Consider the following 20,072-nt stretch of genomic DNA (forward strand, 5'->3'; position numbering starts at 1 on the left):
CTGGCTTGTTCTTGCTCACAAGCTCAAGATCTAACTGATTACTATATGTGGGGCAAGGAAGGAATTTTCCCCCACATCAGGTTAGCAGTGACCTTGGAGATTAAATCTTCCTCTGCAGCATGTGACTACAAGTCACTTGCCAGGATTCTCTGCATATATCTCATTTAATCATTTCCCTGCCATTGCAAGGGCCTCAGGCACTGATGCATTTTGGTCCCTCTTATTCTCTGCCCAGGGCACATAGTAGTCTAGTCTCCTGTAGACTGTAATACGTCAGTCTAATTTAGGTTTTTGGGTTTAGTGAGTGGGTTCTTGGTGGTGTTAGTGGCCTATGATACACTGGTGGTTCCTTTTGGCCTTAAACTCTATGACTCTATGATCTCTTTGGTTAAGGTAATAAAGAAGACTACTCGATTTTCTGGAATTCATATCTGCTTCTGTAACCAAAGTTTGTTGATATTGGCAAAATGACAGTCTGAAAATTCAAGGCCAGCCATGGATCCTTAGTCAGTCCTTATTGAGACAAAACATCTATTGACCTTAATAGGGAGAGAATTTAGGATTTGTCTTATAGATTGCCAGAGTGAGGAATAAGACAAGTTACCATCACAGGGCCAAATTTTGTTCTAATATACCTCAATATAAATCTCATTCTAGTGACTTCATTGAAATTACACATGTAACTGAGAGAAGAATTTGGTCCTCAAACTTTCACTCTTCTAGGGTTCCTGAGTTTACTCTTGACTGTATGTGATGGGGCACTGATACCAGGGAAACATGTATGTGAAAAGAGAGTGATAAGGAGCAGCAAGAGATGGTGGTGTATCACCAGGAAAGGGACCAGAGTCTCCTCACAAACTTCTATTAATTCCCAAACTGTGCCGAACTACCACCAAACTCATCAGGTAGAGGACAGAACAAGCCAGGATGTTGTACAATACTAAAGGAAGGGAGCACTGTTTCTTGCTAGTTATCTATTTTGAGTAAGTGTATGAAAAATTATTAGACTAAAGCTTGGTATTAGAATATTGGGTCAGAGTTTGGCCTCAGCAGAAGCTAAATTTCCGGAATCCTAATTTTTATCCACTCTAACTTCAAAAGAGCCAATTAGGTTAAATTAGCCAGACAGGACATTTAAACATGAAAACATTTAAAACTACTGCACAAACATCAAAGAACTAAAATAACCTCTCTGCAAACTATTTTGTATGGATTTTTTTTATTGTTTAAACAAAATAAAACCAGAAAGTTTTCTCCTAACAGATTTTAAAACAGATTTGTCAATAAAAATAAAAATATTTTTCCACATGATTTTTTCCATTGTTTCATATGAGACAATTTTTTTCAAAAGGGATAAGGTTCTGTGCAATTTTGCATTTGCAAAATGAATTGCAGTAGCTAAGAAAACTAGTTTCCCTTCTGTCTGATATGTACCGTCAAGCCTGGAGTGAGAGATGCAAGAACCTGGTTTGTATTCAATTGTAATTGCAGTAACATGAGTGCAGATTTTACAGGTACAAACTGACTGTTTGAAAATGTGGTTCTTAATATGAAATGGCTGTGACAGGATATCCTATATCCTTCATTCCTCTGCTTGAAATATGCAGTGTTGTTGTAGCCATGTTGGTCCAACAATATTAGAGAGACAAAGTAGGTGAGGTAATATCTTTTATTGGACCAACTTCTGTTGGTGAGAAAGACAAACTTTCAAACTTACACAGAGCTCTGCTTCAGGCAGAAGAAGCTTGAAACCTTGTCCCTTTCAGCAACTGAAGCTGGTCCAATAAAAGATATTACCTCACCCACCCTGTCTCTCTGCTTGAAATGTCAGTTATAAGATACAGATGCTATTTCACCAGCAAGACAACTTTTTGGTGTGGGATGGAGAAGAGGGGTGGGAGAGTAGTGTAGTAAGTGTAATAAGCATTCCTCATTGCTAGGGCTAAGTATGTTACTCTTCCTCCTAAAAGGGAGGAGGCTGACAATCCTGCTGAATTACAGGGGTAGAGGGAAGCAGACATCCAGTACCAGCACTACAGCAAATAACTATGGGTGGGTGGGGTTAATTTATCTAGGAGGTTACTCCCATCTAGCACACATCAGGTGAAACTTCCACCTTGCACACCCCCCCCCCTCCCGCACATCGGTTCATTGAGGGGCAAATCCCAACGAGCCTTTATAGACCCCAGGGGCCAGCCTGCCCAGGGACCAGCCGTGCCCAGGGGCTGCTCCCCAGACCAGGTTCCCCCCTCCCTGCCCCCAGAACTCCCCTGGAGGGTGCACAGCCCCCCCACGAGCCCTCCCCACCCCACCCCGGTGGCCCCCACCCCTAGTCCACTCACTGGCTTTGCCGGGCTTGGGCCACTGCAGCAGCTCGGCAGGGAGGAGCCGCCTTCCGGAGGCACCAGAGAGCCAGAGTGTCCTGCTTGCGGCAGCAGCAAGCCCCAGCCATGGAGGAGCCAGTGCAGTGCAGGGGGGCAGCAGCCCTGCAAAGGCGGCAGGGCTGCTAGTGGGGAGCAGCTGCACCCCGCCACCCCTCCTGCCCAGGTTGCAGCCCGGGGCCCTCCCGGGGGCTCCTACAGGCTGCAGTGGATGTATGCGGGCACCAGCCCCCATGCGCCCCCTGGCTCCTCCCTCGCCTAGGGTTACCATATTTCAACAATCAAAAAAGAGGGGAGAGCCCTGCCCTAGCCCCGCCCCATCCACTCCCTCCCACTTCCCACCCTGACTGCCCCCATCAGAACCCCCAACCCCGCCCTGCTCCTTGTCCCCTGACTGCCCCCTCCTGGGACCCCTGCCATTAACTGCCCCCCAGAACCTCACCCCCTACCTAAGCCTCCCTGTTCCTTGTCCCCTGACTGCCCCCTCCTGAGACACCCCCACACACATGCTAACTGCCCCCCTAGGACCCTGCCCCCTACCTGTCCCCTGACTGCCCCAGCCCTTATCCACACCCCCACCCCCAGACAGACCTCAGGGACTCCCACACCCCATCCAACCACTCCCCGCCCCCTGTCAGGGCCCCCAACCCATCCAAACCTCCCCCTGCTCCCTGACTGTCCCCCGGGACTCCCCTTACCATGCCCATGCCGGTCAGATGCTGGCTCCACGTGGAGGCAAAACTCCACATGGAGTGCTGAGGCAGCGGGACGGGGGGAGCTGTGGGAGGGGCAGCAGCGGCGGTGGCTCACACTTCCAGGAGCCGCAGAACCTGAGTGCGGTGAGGGGGGACCTGGGAGGTGCGCCTGCCTGGGGTGCGGTCCGGTGCCCCCCCCGGGGGGGCTCCTGCAGTGGATGTATGCGGGCGGCAGTCCCCGTGTGCCCCCCGGCTCCTCCCTCACCGCGCTAGGGCTCTGCAGCTCCTGGGAGTGTGAGCCGCCGCTGCCGCCCCTCCCGCAGCAGGCTCAGGGACCCGCGCCGTGGCAGTTCACACTCCCAGGAACCGCAGAACCTGAGCGTGGTGAGCGGGGAGCCGGGGGGCATGCCTGCCGTCGGTCTGGGGTCCCGGCCGCTGGCCCTGCTCTGCCTCCTGCCGGCCTGGGGTTCCATTCACTCAGCCGGCAGTGGGCTGAGCAGGGCCGACTGCTGGGACCCCGGCTGGCAGCCGCATGCCAGGAAAAATTGGCTCACATGCCACCTTTGGCACATGTGCCGTAGGTTGCCGACCCCGGATCTAGACAGTTTTCAGTGGTACCAGATGACAGAACAAGGAGTAATGGTCTCAAGTTGCAGTGGGGGAGATTTAGGTTGAATATTAGGAAAGGCTTTTTCACTAGGAGAGTGGTGAAGCATTAGCATGGGTTTCCTAGGGAGGTGGTGGAATCTTCTTCCTTAGAGGTTTTGAAGGTCAGGCTTGACGGAGCCCTGGCTGGGGTGATTTAGTTGGGGATTGGTCCTGCTTTGAGCAGGGGTTGGTCTAGATGATCTTCTGCAGTCCCTTCCAACCGTGATATTCTATGATTCTATGATTTTAAGCCTGTTCTTACTCCATGGATCAGGTTGGCACTTGTTTGACCCCAAGATCAGAAGAGTACAAGGCAGGTTTAAAGCCACCTTTAAAGGGAGGAAGGATGCAGCCTGAAACTTGGGACTTGAATTCAATTTTCTGCTCTACCACATGCTTCCTGTGTGACTTTAGGCAAGTCATTTTAGCTTGAGACCATGTGCCTGTTTCCTCATCTGTAAAATGGAGATAATAGTATTTCCCCACCTCACAGGAATGTTGTAAAGTTAAGTAAATTACAGATTGTGGGGTAATCATATACTATGGTTATGGGGGCATTTAAGTACCTAAAACTGATGGATAATATTACCTCCCCTGGTCCTGCACCCAGCAAAGCTTAGCCAGACCATTGAATCTGCTGCAGTATCTTAAAAACACTTTATAAATATTACTAGGTAATTAAGCTCTTGTGTTTAAACCAGCTCTTACCAATGTAGTTCTTTGACATAGCCACTTCTTTTACTTCAATGTGAACGGAACCTCTTGGAATTTGAATCACTTCCATGTACCCTATACGGTAAAGGTAAACCTTATTTATTATTATTACCTGGATGAAACTAGCAATTAATAAATTATGCTTTGGATTCAAAGGTACCTGAATATTGCCTTTCATGACAGAGAACAGAGAACTCTTTAAATCTCAGAGACAAATGTTAAAAACAATAGCAAGAATCTAAAATGCAGCCATGAGTTTCTCCTTTCTACATATTAATAAAGTCCTTCATATGTTTCAGAATTCACTGATTAATTTATATGTTGGCTGTGAAATACTAGTATATTATCTTCCATGTTTTGAACTTTCAGTTAGGTTCCATGTGGGTACAACAGTCCACCTTCATACAGTGAATCACAGGATAGGGAGTGATCTATATCTGCATACTTACCTCCTCTGGGCAATGAATCATTGAAGAAACCTTCAATGGCTTCACATGTGCTACCATCTCCTCCACACACACGGCATCTGTCTTCCTTAGCATCAGATCCCAAAATATTATCACAACCCACATGCTGAGAACAGATAAGGATAGAACAAATATTACTGCAGGCAGGAGGTTTCTTGCATCATTACCTGAAAATACTGAATATTTTCTCAAGAGATTTCTTCCTTAGTATCTGAGATTTAGTTCTCCCTTTGCCTACCTCACTTTGAGTGGCCCCTATCACAAGAGGATTTTCACTTACCAGAAAAGGAGACTCCGAAATCAGAGATGATCCAAATTTAGTTTATTGATAATAAATAATTTGTGCTCCTATAGTGCTTTTCATAGGAGAATGTCACAGTATTTTACAAACATTAATGTACTACACCTTAACACAATTATTATTTAATATCTATACAGTGCCCTCAAATGTCCTAATTTTCCTCTACCTTTGGTTTCTCTAACAAAACACTGTTTTCTGTGTCTCCCTTGAATGGCTGCTTAAAAACAAATTCTGTGGTATTTTTGTAAACCTTTACACTTCACAGACCATCTTCTCACATCTCACAGAAAAGTAATGCAGCTAAATTTGTGACATCACATTATTCTGATAACAACAAACTCATATAAAAGCTTAAATATGTGAGTTCAGTGGACACTCAAGCAGAATGAAAGACTGAGCTGGATGCAGAGAGAGCTTCTGTATTATCTGGATTTGATTCTCTCCTTCATCCAAACTCCAGCATTACGTACACAAATACCACCTGGAAATACCACCTGGAAATAACATGCCAAGAAAACAGCAGCTTGGATTGGAAGAACTGCTGTAAGGAGTCAGGAAGAGAAGGGAGCTATTAAAATTTACAGGTGGTATGTTATGTAGAGGGGATCTCTGTGCATGATTTAAGGATTCACCTCAGCCAGAGAATGGGAGAAAATATATGCTGGGAAGGAAGGATGGAAAAACAACTAAAATAACAGAGGACAAACTGAACAGGAGGAAAACTGCAGCTTTACACGTCTTCAGATGATTATATAATACAAAGAAGAATCACCTGATCTCCAAAACAGAACATAAGGCAACCACATGAACATACTGGGAAAAATGTGATTTTTCTACCATCTTGTTTATAAATAATACAGATATGATCACAGAAGTTAAAGTTTCAAAATGTTTTCACTGCTAGGCAAATGAATACCATCATAAAAATTTGGACTTTCTTACTGATTACAAAAAGCAAAACTGAGATCTGACTAACCTGTGTTTCCTTATGTAGTCCTCTATTGGGAATAAATCTAATCTTCATTTCTGCTCATTTACTAAATAATACCTTAACTGTAAGAAAATGCAAACCTCCTGGTTTTAATTTATATTTTTCTTGCAATTGTGTGAAAGATTTAAATTCAGTGTTTTCAAATACATTCCTTTGTATTTTAATCCTGATGGGGCCCATTTTTGTGGAAATACATGTAATATCTGGCATAGTCAGTTTTAAAATAATCATCAAAAGTATTAGCTGTTTTCTAGCATCTTCACATATTTTTAGCATACTGGAATAGTATTTATTGTGATTTTTGTCTGCTCTGTGATTTGGTTTGCTAATACATGGCAAATCTTTGGTGCTAATTGTGTCACCTTTCTTAGTTAGAAACAATTTGATCTCATCATCTTTGACTCAATCATAAAAAAAATCTTTAGACCTTGGTTACACAAAGCACTTAAGATTGGACTTAACTTTAAGCATGTGAATAGTCTCAAAGAAGTCAGGGTTTTTTTAAGTCAATAGCACTACTCATATGCTTAAAATTAAGCATGTGCTTAAGTGTTTTGCTGAACTGATGTTTTATTGGAACGAATAGCAGGGGCATCATTTGCTATCTGAGCCCCTGCAGATTTTTCATAGGTCTATATTCTCCATTAGGTCTTTCATTTTTTGCCTGCACTTCAGATTTTGCAGGATATAATATCATTGTATAACATTCTATATGCTGACATAATTTTCTTCTGAAATCACACCCCTGATGAATAGTAGTATAACCATAAATGTAGCAGTTACATGATATTTAAGAAAGATGGAGTACTTACTGCCACATTTATGGTTATACTACTATTCATCCCAAAAAGGCCTCAATTCAGCAAAGAACTTAAGCACATGCTTTTAATCAACTGGTCCCTACAATTACTGGTCCCCCAAGAGACACCAGAGATTAGGAGAAGCCAAAAGAGACTAAATAAAGGCTTCTAATTTAGTCTTGCAATAGGGTGGCTTGCTCCTTAGGGGTTGGAGGCCTGGGGCCAGCAAACACTAATTAATGAAGGAACTGCACCACCCCATCTGTGCTGTGTTACCAGTCTTGATGGGGCCTGATGGACACCTGATTCCCCTCTAAAGGCAGAAGAAAGGTGTAGGGAGGGTGGGAATGTTAGGAAACTATGGTAGATGCTGCAGAGAAAGAGGAAAGACTCCTGAAAGGATGATCCTCAGACTAGGGGAGTTGTATCCCAGCTAGGAGGACCGCTAGAGCAAGAGGAAGTCAGAGCCTGGAGGCTGAGCTGCAGTCAGGAAAAGTCTCGGAGTAGTGGCTGAAGTGTGACCCAGCTCTGGGAATAAGGGCTGGGGGGCTCCCTACCTAAAGGGAGAGAGATATGGAATGTTTTAAACACTATGGACTGCAGTTCTTCAGGGGCCTTAAAGAGGTGGAAACAGAGGCAGGATGTGTCAGAATGACCTCTGGCCATAAGAGGGTGCTCTGGAGGTGACTGCCCTGATTACAAGTCTGCTGCAATTTCTAATGAAAGCTTATTGCAACTCATAATAATTTGCCTCATTTCTGCAGTCTTCCTTTCCCTTGTTTCAGGCTCACTGCTTATGTAAGAAATTAACTTTTACTGTCAACAATCCTTTTTTATCTAAGTTTTTTTTAAAAGTACTGCAACTAAAATGCTATACAAAATTACTGCTGATAAATACTAGACAATATGAAGTAATCCATAAATGTAGTTTTTATTAAAACACACAACCTTGCATTCTCCATTGATACAGATATCCAGCGAATCAGCATTGCACTGAGTTCCATCTATTACCGCAGGGGCACGTTCAGTGTAAAAATTGTAACCTTCAGCCAAGCAGTTTAATGCACATGGTTTAACCCCTCCTAAACAACAAAACAATTAAAAAATTAATGGACAGTTCCTGAAAAGGTAAGAACCAATTTTAAAAGCACATACAAAATCAGACTGGAAATGTATAGTCTCTTCTCCCATCTGAATACAGACAGATTTAGAAGCTTTCTTTAATCCTTCCATGTAATTTTTCTACTTGATTTTTTTCTCTCTAAAAAGATTACTTCAGATTATAGCAAAACAGCCTACAGGTGAGTTAAGGTGAAAGAATCTTTAATGATAATACCACCCTAATGCCTGCTGAACAATTGAAAATATATAAAGATGTTATTTAAAAAGCACTAACATTAGTATAGCGATGGTTACTGTATTTTCCAGTTTTGAAATACAGTAAAGTTCACAATATGCCTAATAAAATTAACAATGTTTTGAGATGTAGAGCCTGAATTTAAAGTGAATGTAACCTGCCCTCCCTTTTCTTGACTGCTTAGAATTCCGTTGGCTCATTTTTTTGTTGACATAAGAGGACATTAAATGTCTAATTACTTCAATCCATTAATTGGATGTCTAGGTGTCCTCATTTGCTCAGCAAATAATTTACAAGCACATCTGAGAGGTGCTAAATGCCCATCAGCAACCACTGACAATACTATAAGCACAAAAAGACTTAATTTTTAAAAATTAGGTCATAGACACTATCTCACACAGCACCAAAAAGGATCCCTAACAACTATATAATAACAAGGCACTAGACACAGTTCTTGAGCACAGCTTTTCAGATGTGTAGAGAGTAGGCAATGAACAAAATATACAGAAAAGATTTCCATTCTTATTTCACCATTACTAGCTAGCATGGAGTGGCAATAATATCATTAATTAGGTTACTTTTCTTTTGTTTTTTATGATATGATAACGAACAGAAATATCCTGCTAGGCAGTTTTAAAACTTACATTCAAAATGTCCTGAACAGGACACAGGCTTTCAGTATATTTTTAGGTTAATGGATAGACTCCTAATTAGGGCTATCAATTAATCACAGTTAACCTCATGCAATTAACTCAAAATAATTAATTGTGATTAAAAAAATTAATCATGATAATTTGAGGTTTTAATCGCACTGTTAAACAATAATAGAATAGCAACTGAAATTTAATACAAATATTTTGTATGTTTTCTACATTTTCAATTATACTGATTTCAATTATGACACACAATAGGAAGTGTACAGTGCTCACTTTATATTTTTATTACAAATATTTGCACTGTAAAATGATAAACAAAGGAAATGGTATTTTTTGATTTACCTCATACAAGTACTGTAGTGCAGTGGTCTCCAAACTTTTTTGATCGCGCATCCCATCAGTAAAAAAATTTTGAGCATGCACACCCTGCCGTGCTGCAGGGCCGGCTCTTCCACTTTTGCCACCCCAAGCAAAAAAAAAAAAAGACTCGGACTCCCACCCAAACTGCTGAAGGGGGGGGGGAAGTGGCGCTCCTCCTGCCGTGCACCCCAAAGGATCCTCTGGAGCACCCCACTTTGGAGACCACTGCTGTAGTGCAATCTCTTTGTCGTAAAAGTGCAACTTACAAATGTAGGGGTTTTTTTTGTTACATAACTGCACTCAAAAATAAAACAACCTAAAACTTTAGAGCCTACAAGTCCACTCAGTCCTACTTCTTGTTCAGTCAATCGCTAAGACAAACAAGTTTTATTTACATTTGCTGGAGGTAATGCTGCCTGCTACTTATTTACAATGTCACTTGAAAGTGAGAACAGGCGTTCGCATGGCACTTTCGTAGCTGGCTAGTGTAGCCCAGGCCTTAGAAGAGCAACATTCTGATGTAGAACCTACAGAACCCAAACCAACAAAAAAGAAAATCAACCTTCTGCTGGTGGCATCTGACTTAGATGATGAAATGCACAGGCATTGATCCGCACTGCTTTGGATTATTATCAAGCAGAACCCATCATCAGCATGGACACGTCCTCTGGAATGGTAGTTGAAGCATGAAGGGACATATGAATCTTTAGCGCATCTGGCACATAAATATCTTGTGACACTGGCTACAACAGTGCCATGCAAATGCCTATTCTCACTTTCAGGTGACGTGAATTAGAAGCAGGCAGAATTATCTTCTGCAAATGTAAGCAAACTTGTTTGTCTGAGCGACTGGCTGAACAAGAAGTAGGCCTGAGTAGACTTGTAGGCTCAAAAGTTTTACATTATTTTATTTTTGAGTACAGTTATTTTTTGTACATAATTCTACATTTGTAAGTTCAACTTTCATGACCAAGAGGTTGCACTACAGTACTTGTATGAGGTGAATTAAAATACTATTTCTTTTGTTTCTTTTTTACACTGCAAATATTTGTAGTAACAAAAAATATAAAGTGAGCACTGTACACTTTGTATTCAGTGTTGCAACTCAAAATGTAGAAAACATCAAAAAATATTTAAATGGTATTCTATTATTAACAGCATGATTAATTGCAATTAATTATTTTAATCACTTGACAGCCCTACTCCAACTGATCCTCAGTTGAAGAGGTATTGAAACAGTTGGCAGATGAGACAAAGACTGGGAGAGTGGTAAATGAAGAAGAGAACAGGTCACTAAGACAGAGAGAACTGGATTACTTAGTACTCTGGGCACAAGCAGACAATATGCCTTTCAAAATGACTAAATGTAAAGTCATTGTTAAGAACCAAGATTGTAGGTCTACCTATGGGATGGGGGGGCACTCTATTTTGGGAAGCAGTGACCTGAAAAATACTTGTGGAGTCATGGTGGAAAATCAGCTAAACATGAGCTCCCAATGTAAAAGTTTGGCCAAAAGAGTTACTATGATCTTGAATGTATAAATGGGAACACTGGAGAAGTAGAGAGGTTATATTACCTCTGTATTTGGCGCTGGTGTGACTGCTACTAGAATTCTGTGTCCAGTTGTGGTGTCCATAATACAAGGCTATTAAGAAATAGGGGTGGCTTCAGAGAATGACTAACAGATTGGAATACATGCCTTGTAGAGACAGAGTTAAGGAGTTCACTTTATTTAGCTCTATCAAAGAGAAGGTTAAAGGGTGATTTGACCACTCTATAAGTACTTACCTAGGAAACAAAAATTTGATAAGGGGGCTCTTTAGTTTAGCAGGCAATATCTAATGGTTGGAAGCTCAAGCTGGACACATTTAGACTAGAAATAAGGTGACATTTTTTAACAGTGAGGGTAATTAAACATTGGAGGAATTTACTGAGGGTTATGGTGTGTTCTCCATCTCTGGACATTTTTAAATCAAGATTGTATGTTTTTCTAAAAAGACATGCCCTAGTTCAAATAAGAATTAATTCAGGGAAGTCTTATAGCCAACATTATCCAGAAGATCAGACTAGATCAGGGGTCTCAAACATGCGGCCCGCGGGCCGCATGCGGCCCGCGGAGCTCTTCCCTGCGGCCCGCGGAGCTCCCCAGGGGAGCTCCGCAGGGGCCCCCAAGAGAAAAGCGGAGGCTCCCGCCTCCGCCCCTCTCCTGGAGCCTCGGCGCATAGAGCGCCGAGTCTCCGTCCGAGCGCCTGAGCCCCGCCCCGATCCGAGCCGCGTGGGGAGGGGGCGGGGCTGGGAGCTCTGGGCTGAGCGCTGCGCTCGGCGTGGAGCTCCCAGCCCCCACCCCACCCCGCGGCTCTGAGCGGGACCGCCGGAGACGCGCTCGGGTAAGGGGGGAAGCGGGACCCGCCGGGCCCGGGCCGGGGGAAGGGAAGCGGGACCCGCCGGGGCCGGGCTGGTGGGGGGGGGGAAGGGAAGCGCTCAGGGCTGGGGCAGAGGATTAGGGTGCGGGGGGATGAGGGGTTCATGATGTGGGGGCGCTCAGGGCTGGGGCAGAGGATTAGGGTGTGGGGGGATGAGGGCTCTGGCTGGGGCTGAGGATTAGGGTGCAGGGTCCTAGTGCCTGCCCTCCGCCAGTACTGGCAAGGCAGGCTTCCCTTACCCTGAGCCTCTCCAACCCCAAACCCTCAGCCCCAGCCAGAGCCCTCATTCCCCCCGCACCCTAATCCTCAGCCCCAGCCCTGAGCACCCCCACATCATGAACCCCTCATCCCCCTGCACCCTAATCCTCAGCCCCAGCCAGAGCCCTCATCCCCCCGCACCCTAATCCTCTGCCCCAGCCCTGAGCACCCCCACATCATGAACCCCTCATCCCCTGCACCCTAATCCTCTGCCCCAGCCCTGAGCGCCCCCACATCATGAACCCCTCATCCCCCCGCACCCTAATCCTCTGCCCCAGCCCTGAGCGCCCCCACATCATGAACCCCTCATCCCCCGCACCCTAATCCTCTGCCCCAGCCCTGAGCGCCCCCACATCATGAACCCCTCATCCACAGCCCTCACCCCACACTCCAAACCTCTTCCCTAGCCCTGAGCCCCCTCGCATCATGAACCCCTCATCCACAGCCCTCACCCCACAGCCCAACCCTCTTCCCTAGCCCTGAGCCCCCTCGCATCATGAACCCCTCATCCACAGCCCTCACCCCACAGCCCAACCCTCTTCCCTAGCCCTGAGCCCCCTCGCATCATGAACCCCTCATCCACAGCCCTCACCCCACAGCCCAACCCTCTTCCCTAGCCCTGAGCCCCCTCCTGCATCATGTACCCCTCGCCCTCAGCCCCACAGCCCTCACCCCTGCACTCCCTCCTATCCCCAAACTCCGTCCCAAAGCCTGCACCCCCACCCCCTGCCGCAGCCTGGAGCCTGCATCGAGCACAGAGCCTGCATCCAGACCCCCTCCCCCACCCAAACTCCCTCCCAGAGCCTTAGGCAGTAAATCTAAGTGCGTGTTTTGTCCTTTGAGTGAGGTGCATTACTGAGTGTATATATTTATTAAAACTGTGCGCGCTTAGGGGAGGAGGTGGAGAAGAGACAGGGCAGGGGCGGGGCCTCATGGAAGGGGTGGATTGGGGGTGGGGCCAGGGGCAGCAAGGGGGCGTGTCAGTGATGCGGCCCTCGGGCCAATGCACTAGTCCTCATGCGGCCCTCGGGGTCATTTGAGTTTGAGACCCCTGGACTAGATGATCACAGTGGTCCTATCTGAGTAGGGTATAGGAAAAATCAGATAATTAACTTCCTAGATAGGAAGTTCTGCTGAAGACTTGCTATTGAAACTTGAGATCAAATAGAAAAATATTGTCTCACCAGACATTCTGTTTAAAAAAAAAACACCCAAAAAAACCACCTCCTGTATAAACGAAGAATGAATCAGCTACAAGATAAAACCAAAATCTGCACCCTGCCCTGATCCTGTCATTCATTGTTTGGTTCAAGTATAGGCAAAACTACACCTATCATGCCTATAAGATGATGAAAATGTAGAAGAAGAAAAACATATTATACATGCTTAAGCATGAAAAAAATTAAATCCAAGTCTTTACATGACATTTGTATCACATTATTTAAGGCCAGCAAGGGTTTTCACTACATAGCTAAGGTATTATTAAGGGTATATAACAGTCAAAGCTTAAATCAAATAATGTTTACACATTATCAAAACTCTAGAATACATCATGAATATACTGCCTGTATCCTAACTGAGTGAAATTCTCCTCTCAGTCATGCCAGTGTAATCTGGAGTAATTGAGAACAGAATTTGGCCCACTATTTTTACAAAGCAAATCCTTAGACAAGATCTCTGACCCTTAGAGTCAACAATGAAGGGACAGATCCTGTGTCACTTCAGTAGCCAAAATGACTGCAAAGCTAGCTAAACTGTTGAAAGCATACAGTTGGCAGGGGGTGTGACTGGATGAAGGAGGTAGGTCAGGGAGTTACTGGCAATCAAACAGAAATTAAAGCAGCCCAGACATTGCTCTAATCTGTGCTAGGGGTTAACCTGTCCAAGGATAGCCCCAAGACTGGGGACAGGAAGTGTGGGAAAGTCGGCATAAAGTAAGGACCCCTGTTTACTGACGACTAGCCCTGTATCTAAATCAAAAGACCATCCTTCTCCATCTCTCCTTTTTCTTCTAAGGAGCAAAAAAGAGGCAAAGAAAGAAATGGTGGGACAGATTTTTGACTATGGCTGAAGAATAAACAGCACAAGCCAGGAGAGAAGGAGCTGCAAAGCTCATCTTTGCATTCTGTCAGTCACAGGGCCACTGTGTGCAGGGCTGGTCCTGTGAAGTAACTTAGAGCAGTTGAGGACTTCTTTAACTTATGTCAGCTGCTAACTGCCCCAAGAAGCTGAAATTGCAGAGTAGATCTATCCATGATTGTGTTTCTACTGCTACAGTTAACATGTAAAGCAGTACAGGTGCCTCCGCTCACTGCTCTGAATTTGGTTTTAGTAATAGCATCAGCTCTTAAGACTCAGGGATACACACTTAGAGGCTTGAAATTAGGTCTTGGGATGTAAAAAATATATTATTTACATATATATATCTCTTCAGTTTAGCTTTGAGTAATTGTGGCACTCTCCCAATGCAATTTGTATAATTTATTTGCAAATTATTATATTAATTTATCTATATTACATTCTGTAGCATCCATAACTCCCAATCAGGATTGAGGCCCAGTGTACCAGATACTGTACAAAAACATAGTAAGAGACATTCCTTGTCCTAAAGAGCTTACCTTTTTTCTGCTTTGATCTTTTAATTTGTAGGGGAAAGGCATACAATGTACAAGCTAACTGATCAGAGTGATGATAGGCACACAGCTGGCATAAACTAAATCTAAAAAATCTGTCCCAAAATGGAAAAAAAATCTGGCACAAATAGCTATGCTGAGCACAGTACAGATGCTCAGGGGAACAAAACTGTCCTTTCCCACACAATGGAACCTGTTGTAGCTCAATGGCTCTTATGTATATGCACACCATCCAGGATGGTGGAGTTCCAAGTAGGGGAACTCTATGGGGACTTCTATACTGTACACCTCACTGCAGTGTCCAAGTGGAGTAGTGGATCACCCATCCATGTCCAGTCTCTGCATGCTGCTGCTAAGGGAGCTGCTGGGGAAGGGCTTTAGACTATGAAGTGGTGCATTCTTCTTGCATAGCACTTCCTGTCACATTTTCATAGCTGAACCACACCAGTTCACCACCAGTATGGCCCTTCCATTGACATTCTCTTTAGTGAATTTTGTATTTTTAATTAATGGGTCAACAGATGGCTACTGAAACATCAAAGTCCAAGATTAGTCAGCTGAGTGTTTTCAGAGATGTCACTTTTATATCTCTGCCAAGCTACAGATTACCTCCAGTGTAGGGTTTCCAGTTATAATACTTTCCCCGGAAGGGCATATTGTCGAAATCTGCACACTGTTTTTCTCGAAAATCACGGGACCCTGAAGGACATGGCTAAAGTAAAATTAAAATAAAAAATGTATTAGACATTAACATTAATATTAAAAGGACATGGTTATATTACTTAAAAATAAAATAGTCCTAAACTACATTATGTTAGCTCACTCCTTTATTTTGTGGCTCTGATCCGGACACTTGCTTTATTGTTTCACAACTGGTATTCAGAGTGAAGTGTCTATTTTGTAATCTTAGGCAGGCACAAAGTAACTTAAACAAAGTTAAGTGTTACAACAGTTTCTGTATAACTTTACATTCAGAATCATGTCACGGTTCACTTTGCAATCAAACCATCAGGTATCTCCTTATAAACACATACAAAAACCAACTGAAGAAACTAAAACACAAAATCTTTTTGGTGACAGATTCAGGCTCAGTTGCCACAGCTGTTCTTAGGTATGCATTTAAGAGATCAAGAAACAGATTTATAACATCACATTCAACACTCAATTGCAGTTTGAAGACCTACTATTGTTCACTGACTACTTTGACAAAAACATTTTACATCTAAGAATGAGACTGGACAAGGTTTAATCCCAATTCTAAGCATCTTCCAAATGTAAAGAATTTGGAATCACTATTTACATTTAACCTATTAACTTCTCACAATCAATTACTGAGCCCAGACATGTATTAAATAGTTTTCTCATCTGAGGGGCTGTTGGTGATGTTGAAGACTGTGTTTTCTCCAAGGAAAAATTACAGGAACAACATAATTCACTGCTATTACTTACACGTTTTTGTCTATGCAAGATATAGGTTCAAAATAACAAAGTCAAATAATCGCTAACTTCTGAATTTAACATTGCAAGATGATCTTTTCTGACATCTGTGTAAAATAGCATAGTCTAAGATAAATTATCTTTTACAGTTCTGCAACTACAAGATTTACAAGGTAAAACATTTGAAACAGATTAAGAATATTGTCTAAGATAGAATAGAAGAACTTGTTTGACAGAATTTTTAACTGTTAATAAACATTACTGATTTTTATAAGCAGCCTCAGAGTTCATTTTTTACGTTTTTACTGGTCTACCTGTATTTCTAAGCCAGTTTGTGGTGTTCAGAAATCTGGAATGAATTCATTGTGAAAGGGGTTATATAAACAAGTATGGTAAAACATACTACATTATTTGCATAATCACCAAAACTCCCGGTATATTGTAGTTCAAGTTCCTATCATATAAACGCCATAGAATCATGACTTGGAAACTAAGCAAGAAGTTTCCTACAAGTTTAAAAACATTTTTAAGTACAATAAAATACTGAACATGGCATTGCCCTGTAATTTCTGCACTGTTTCCTTTGTAAATTACCCCTCCACCCTCTTCCAATCTTTTCTTTAAGAAGCTCCCACATCTTTGTTTGCAGCAGGCCTCTGCTATTCACGGAGGCACAACCATCAGGCTACAGTAGTGCCTTCTCTTTGCCCTATGAAACTCCATTCAGCCATTGCTGAGAGTTTAACTGTTAAAATTTGGCACTTGTCTTCTCTAGCTTTCCTCAGGAAAATTCTGGCAGCCTGACAGAATAATAAACAAATATTCTAAGGCTGGGCTCATGTTGCTGCCAAAACAGCAGCAGACACTGTACTGGGAGCTGCCAGAGCATTTGTAGTAGTGGGGAGGAGAAAAAGTTGGGCTGAGCTCCCCGCATATCAGGACCCAGCACACGCCCCTCCCTGAGGGCAATACATGTAGCATGAACAGGGCCAGGATCACATCCTGTAAACATCACATCCCCCAGGCTCAGCACCTGGTCCCAGCAGCTGATTTCCTCACTCTCTGGAGATGCCACATGAAGTCAGATCCCCCAGAACTCCCCAAGGGGTGGGAGAAAGAAAGATAGGGAGGCCTGACTCCCCCCAACAACTTCCTGGAATCAACACATGGCCCAAGCAACCTATCCTTTTTTTTTCTCCTGGGGGCATCACATGGAAGAAGAGCACATTTAACTCCTAGGACAGAGGAAAGAGAGAGAGGGGGGCCAGGCTAGGCTCTCCACACCCACTGACCACCTCTAGGACCCAGCATCTGGACCTATCTCTGCCCCACACCCCAGGCTAACAGCCTTTGCCTGGCAACAGCTAACAGAGGCCTGGTCTATACTATAGCTGTAAGTCAATCTAAGTTATGCTACTTCAGTTCCATAACTTACGTAACTTAGAATGACTTACAGCCGTGCCTACACTGCGCTGTGTTGACGGGAGATGCTCTCCTGCCGACATATCTTACTCTTCTTGAGGAACTGGAGTACAGAAGTTGACAAGGGAGCACTCTGCCATCAACTTAGCGGGTCTTCACCAGACCTGCTCAATCGATAAAGCTGCATCGATTGCAGCAGTGTAGATCTAGCTGTAAGTATAGACATGCCCATAGTTAGACCTGCTTTTCAAATGATAGAAGTTGGTGCTATGATGCTGAACATTCAGGATTCAAAACCCTGCTCAAGATGGAGGGGTTGTTACAGTTGTGCATAATAGAATTTCTTTTTATCTTTTTCCTTAAAAGACTATTTAGGAAATTACATACAAAAAAACTTGTTAAAACAATGGCATTTAGGTTGCAAAATCAAGCACTTAAGTTAGGAAATGATAATTTTACAGTTGCCTGTGCAGCCTTAATTCTGCCTCTGCATATACATTGTGATAATATCTTACATATTACTTTTTCCACAGATCCCACCTTATTCAGTGCACAGGGCGGAAACATGAGAGGCCATATTACGAGTACTTGGTCAACAGTAAATCTGACATTTCCAAACTTTAGTGTGCTTGACTTTGCACACTAAATGATGTCATTTTAACAGGTTTTTTGTATGTAATAAGTATACATACATATATCTGGTTTATCTCTAAAGATAGAAAAATACATCACCTGAAAAGTACCATCCCAAACTTTGAGGGGAAATGAGAGAGAATTATATGAATGATAAATTGAAAAAAATTGTACGTAAAATTGCCATTCTTTAAAAACATCTTTCTGATAGGATTTCCCAACCAAAACACAGAGGCTGGCTTCAATTCTACAGTCATCACCTGTGCTGGATTGACTTGGATGCAAACAGAGCTCCTTCAGCTCTGACCTGCATCAACATTACTACAGCTGCATAATGAATAAATGATTGACAGATTCATAGATTCTGAGGCCAGAAGAGATCATTATAATCATCTAGTTAACACAGGCCATAGAACTTCCCCTATGATACTGTCATCTCTGAGGTCACCTCAGTTACAAACCTGAATGACTGGAGAAATTTACTCACCATATACTGCCACACTTACAACCTCTGAGTTGTTCTCCAAATATTGCATTTGGACAAGGGTAGCTGGAGACTTCAGTACAATACAGAGAAGCCCAGAGTCAGTCTTTGATAGTGCTGAAGTCCAGCTCTCTTTGTGTGTTTTCTAGTTTTTGGTACTGCTGCAATTGTAATGCCTGATTGCTAAAGGAGTAAGAGCTCAATAACATTGACTTTATGTATTGACATAACAAAGGCGTCAAAGCCACGATATACTCTGAAGACTTTTGCTTTGATGATGCAGACCACTTCAGTGCAACTGCTGAGAGAGATCTGCTAGCCTTGAAGAGGTGAATGGGTCTGTTTCAACATGGGCATTTGCTGTCAGTGAATGTAACCAGGTCAAGGGACTCATCTCAGGATCCTGCTTTGAGGCTGAATCCTCTTAAATACTCTTGATAGGTGAAGGCTGGATTTAGAGTCTTCAGGTGCTCACCTTCAAGCTCAGTGATACTGAGTGACGACATGATACTTGCATCTTGCTGTACTCTAAAGCACAAGATACAGGAGCACCGGAACAGGAGGGGCCAAGGGGCCATGGTCCTCCCACTTTTTGAAAGGGGCATTGCCCCTGCCTCTACTCTTCCCCCTGAGGCCCTACTCTCCTCCCCCACCCCCAGCCAGGACAGCAGCTGTACAGCCGCAGACCCCTCCACCTGCCTGTGGTAGTGGGGCCGAGAGCAACCCCCATCCTGTGTCCCCATCCCAAGTCCCCCGCCCAGGGCAGGTGGAGGGTCCGTGGCTCCCCACAGCTGTCCAGACGGCTCTTGCCGTGGCCGGGCTGCAGCTCCAAGACCCTGTCCCCTGGCCCTTTCATCCTGTCCATGATTGCCACAAACAGCTGTGAAAACAAGCAGAACTGTTTGGACCAGTTGAAGTAGAAAGCCAACGCTGTTCTTATGTCCAGAGTGTGCAGCTGCTACTCATCTTTATTCAAGTGAGGCTTCGGGAAGAATTGTTACCTGGATTCCATTTCTCATAGCACTTTATAAATGAATTTTTGATTAAAAGTCCTGGGGCTTAGGGAAATATGTATATTCTATATCAGTTACTGAGATGGTTGGTGATAGGAAATACATTTTCTTTCTATCACCTTTTTGTTTCCAGTACTCATTAGCTCTTTTCTGCTGATCTCAATGTTTCTATTAGGAGATGTCTTCTCAACTGAAAAGTCAAATATTGTTTTGAAAGCCTTTAAGGAATATGCCTAGTAGGAGTTGAGTATGCTGATTTCAAAGAATGAAAATGGTCAATGGCTGGAGCATTACTTCATTTCTGAGTGAAAAATGAAGTGTAAGAAGCTTTTTTTTCGGTTTATGAATACTAGGAACTTTAAGGAGTAATACTTTTTAAAATTACTTGAGGAGTAATG

The 20,072-nt window shown here is 43.5% G+C and overlaps 1 protein-coding gene across 1 annotated transcript in view; it reads right to left on the reverse strand.

Annotated features, from left to right (window-relative positions):
* The window catches only part of ADAMTS6 (ADAM metallopeptidase with thrombospondin type 1 motif 6), a 291,647-nt gene that overhangs the window by 60,332 nt on the left and 211,243 nt on the right, over positions 1-20,072 (reverse strand). Inside the window, exons 14-17 of the mRNA XM_045022085.1 lie at positions 15,295-15,397; positions 7,946-8,079; positions 4,888-5,011; positions 4,433-4,513 (exon numbers count right to left, since the gene is read on the reverse strand). Of these exons, the coding sequence (XP_044878020.1) occupies positions 4,433-4,513; positions 4,888-5,011; positions 7,946-8,079; positions 15,295-15,397 (442 nt within the window). The remainder of the gene's footprint in view (positions 1-4,432; positions 4,514-4,887; positions 5,012-7,945; positions 8,080-15,294; positions 15,398-20,072) is intronic.

The sequence above is a fragment of the Mauremys mutica genome, chromosome 6 (genome assembly GCF_020497125.1).
Source record: "Mauremys mutica isolate MM-2020 ecotype Southern chromosome 6, ASM2049712v1, whole genome shotgun sequence".
In the NCBI taxonomy this organism is placed as follows: Eukaryota; Metazoa; Chordata; order Testudines; family Geoemydidae; genus Mauremys; species Mauremys mutica.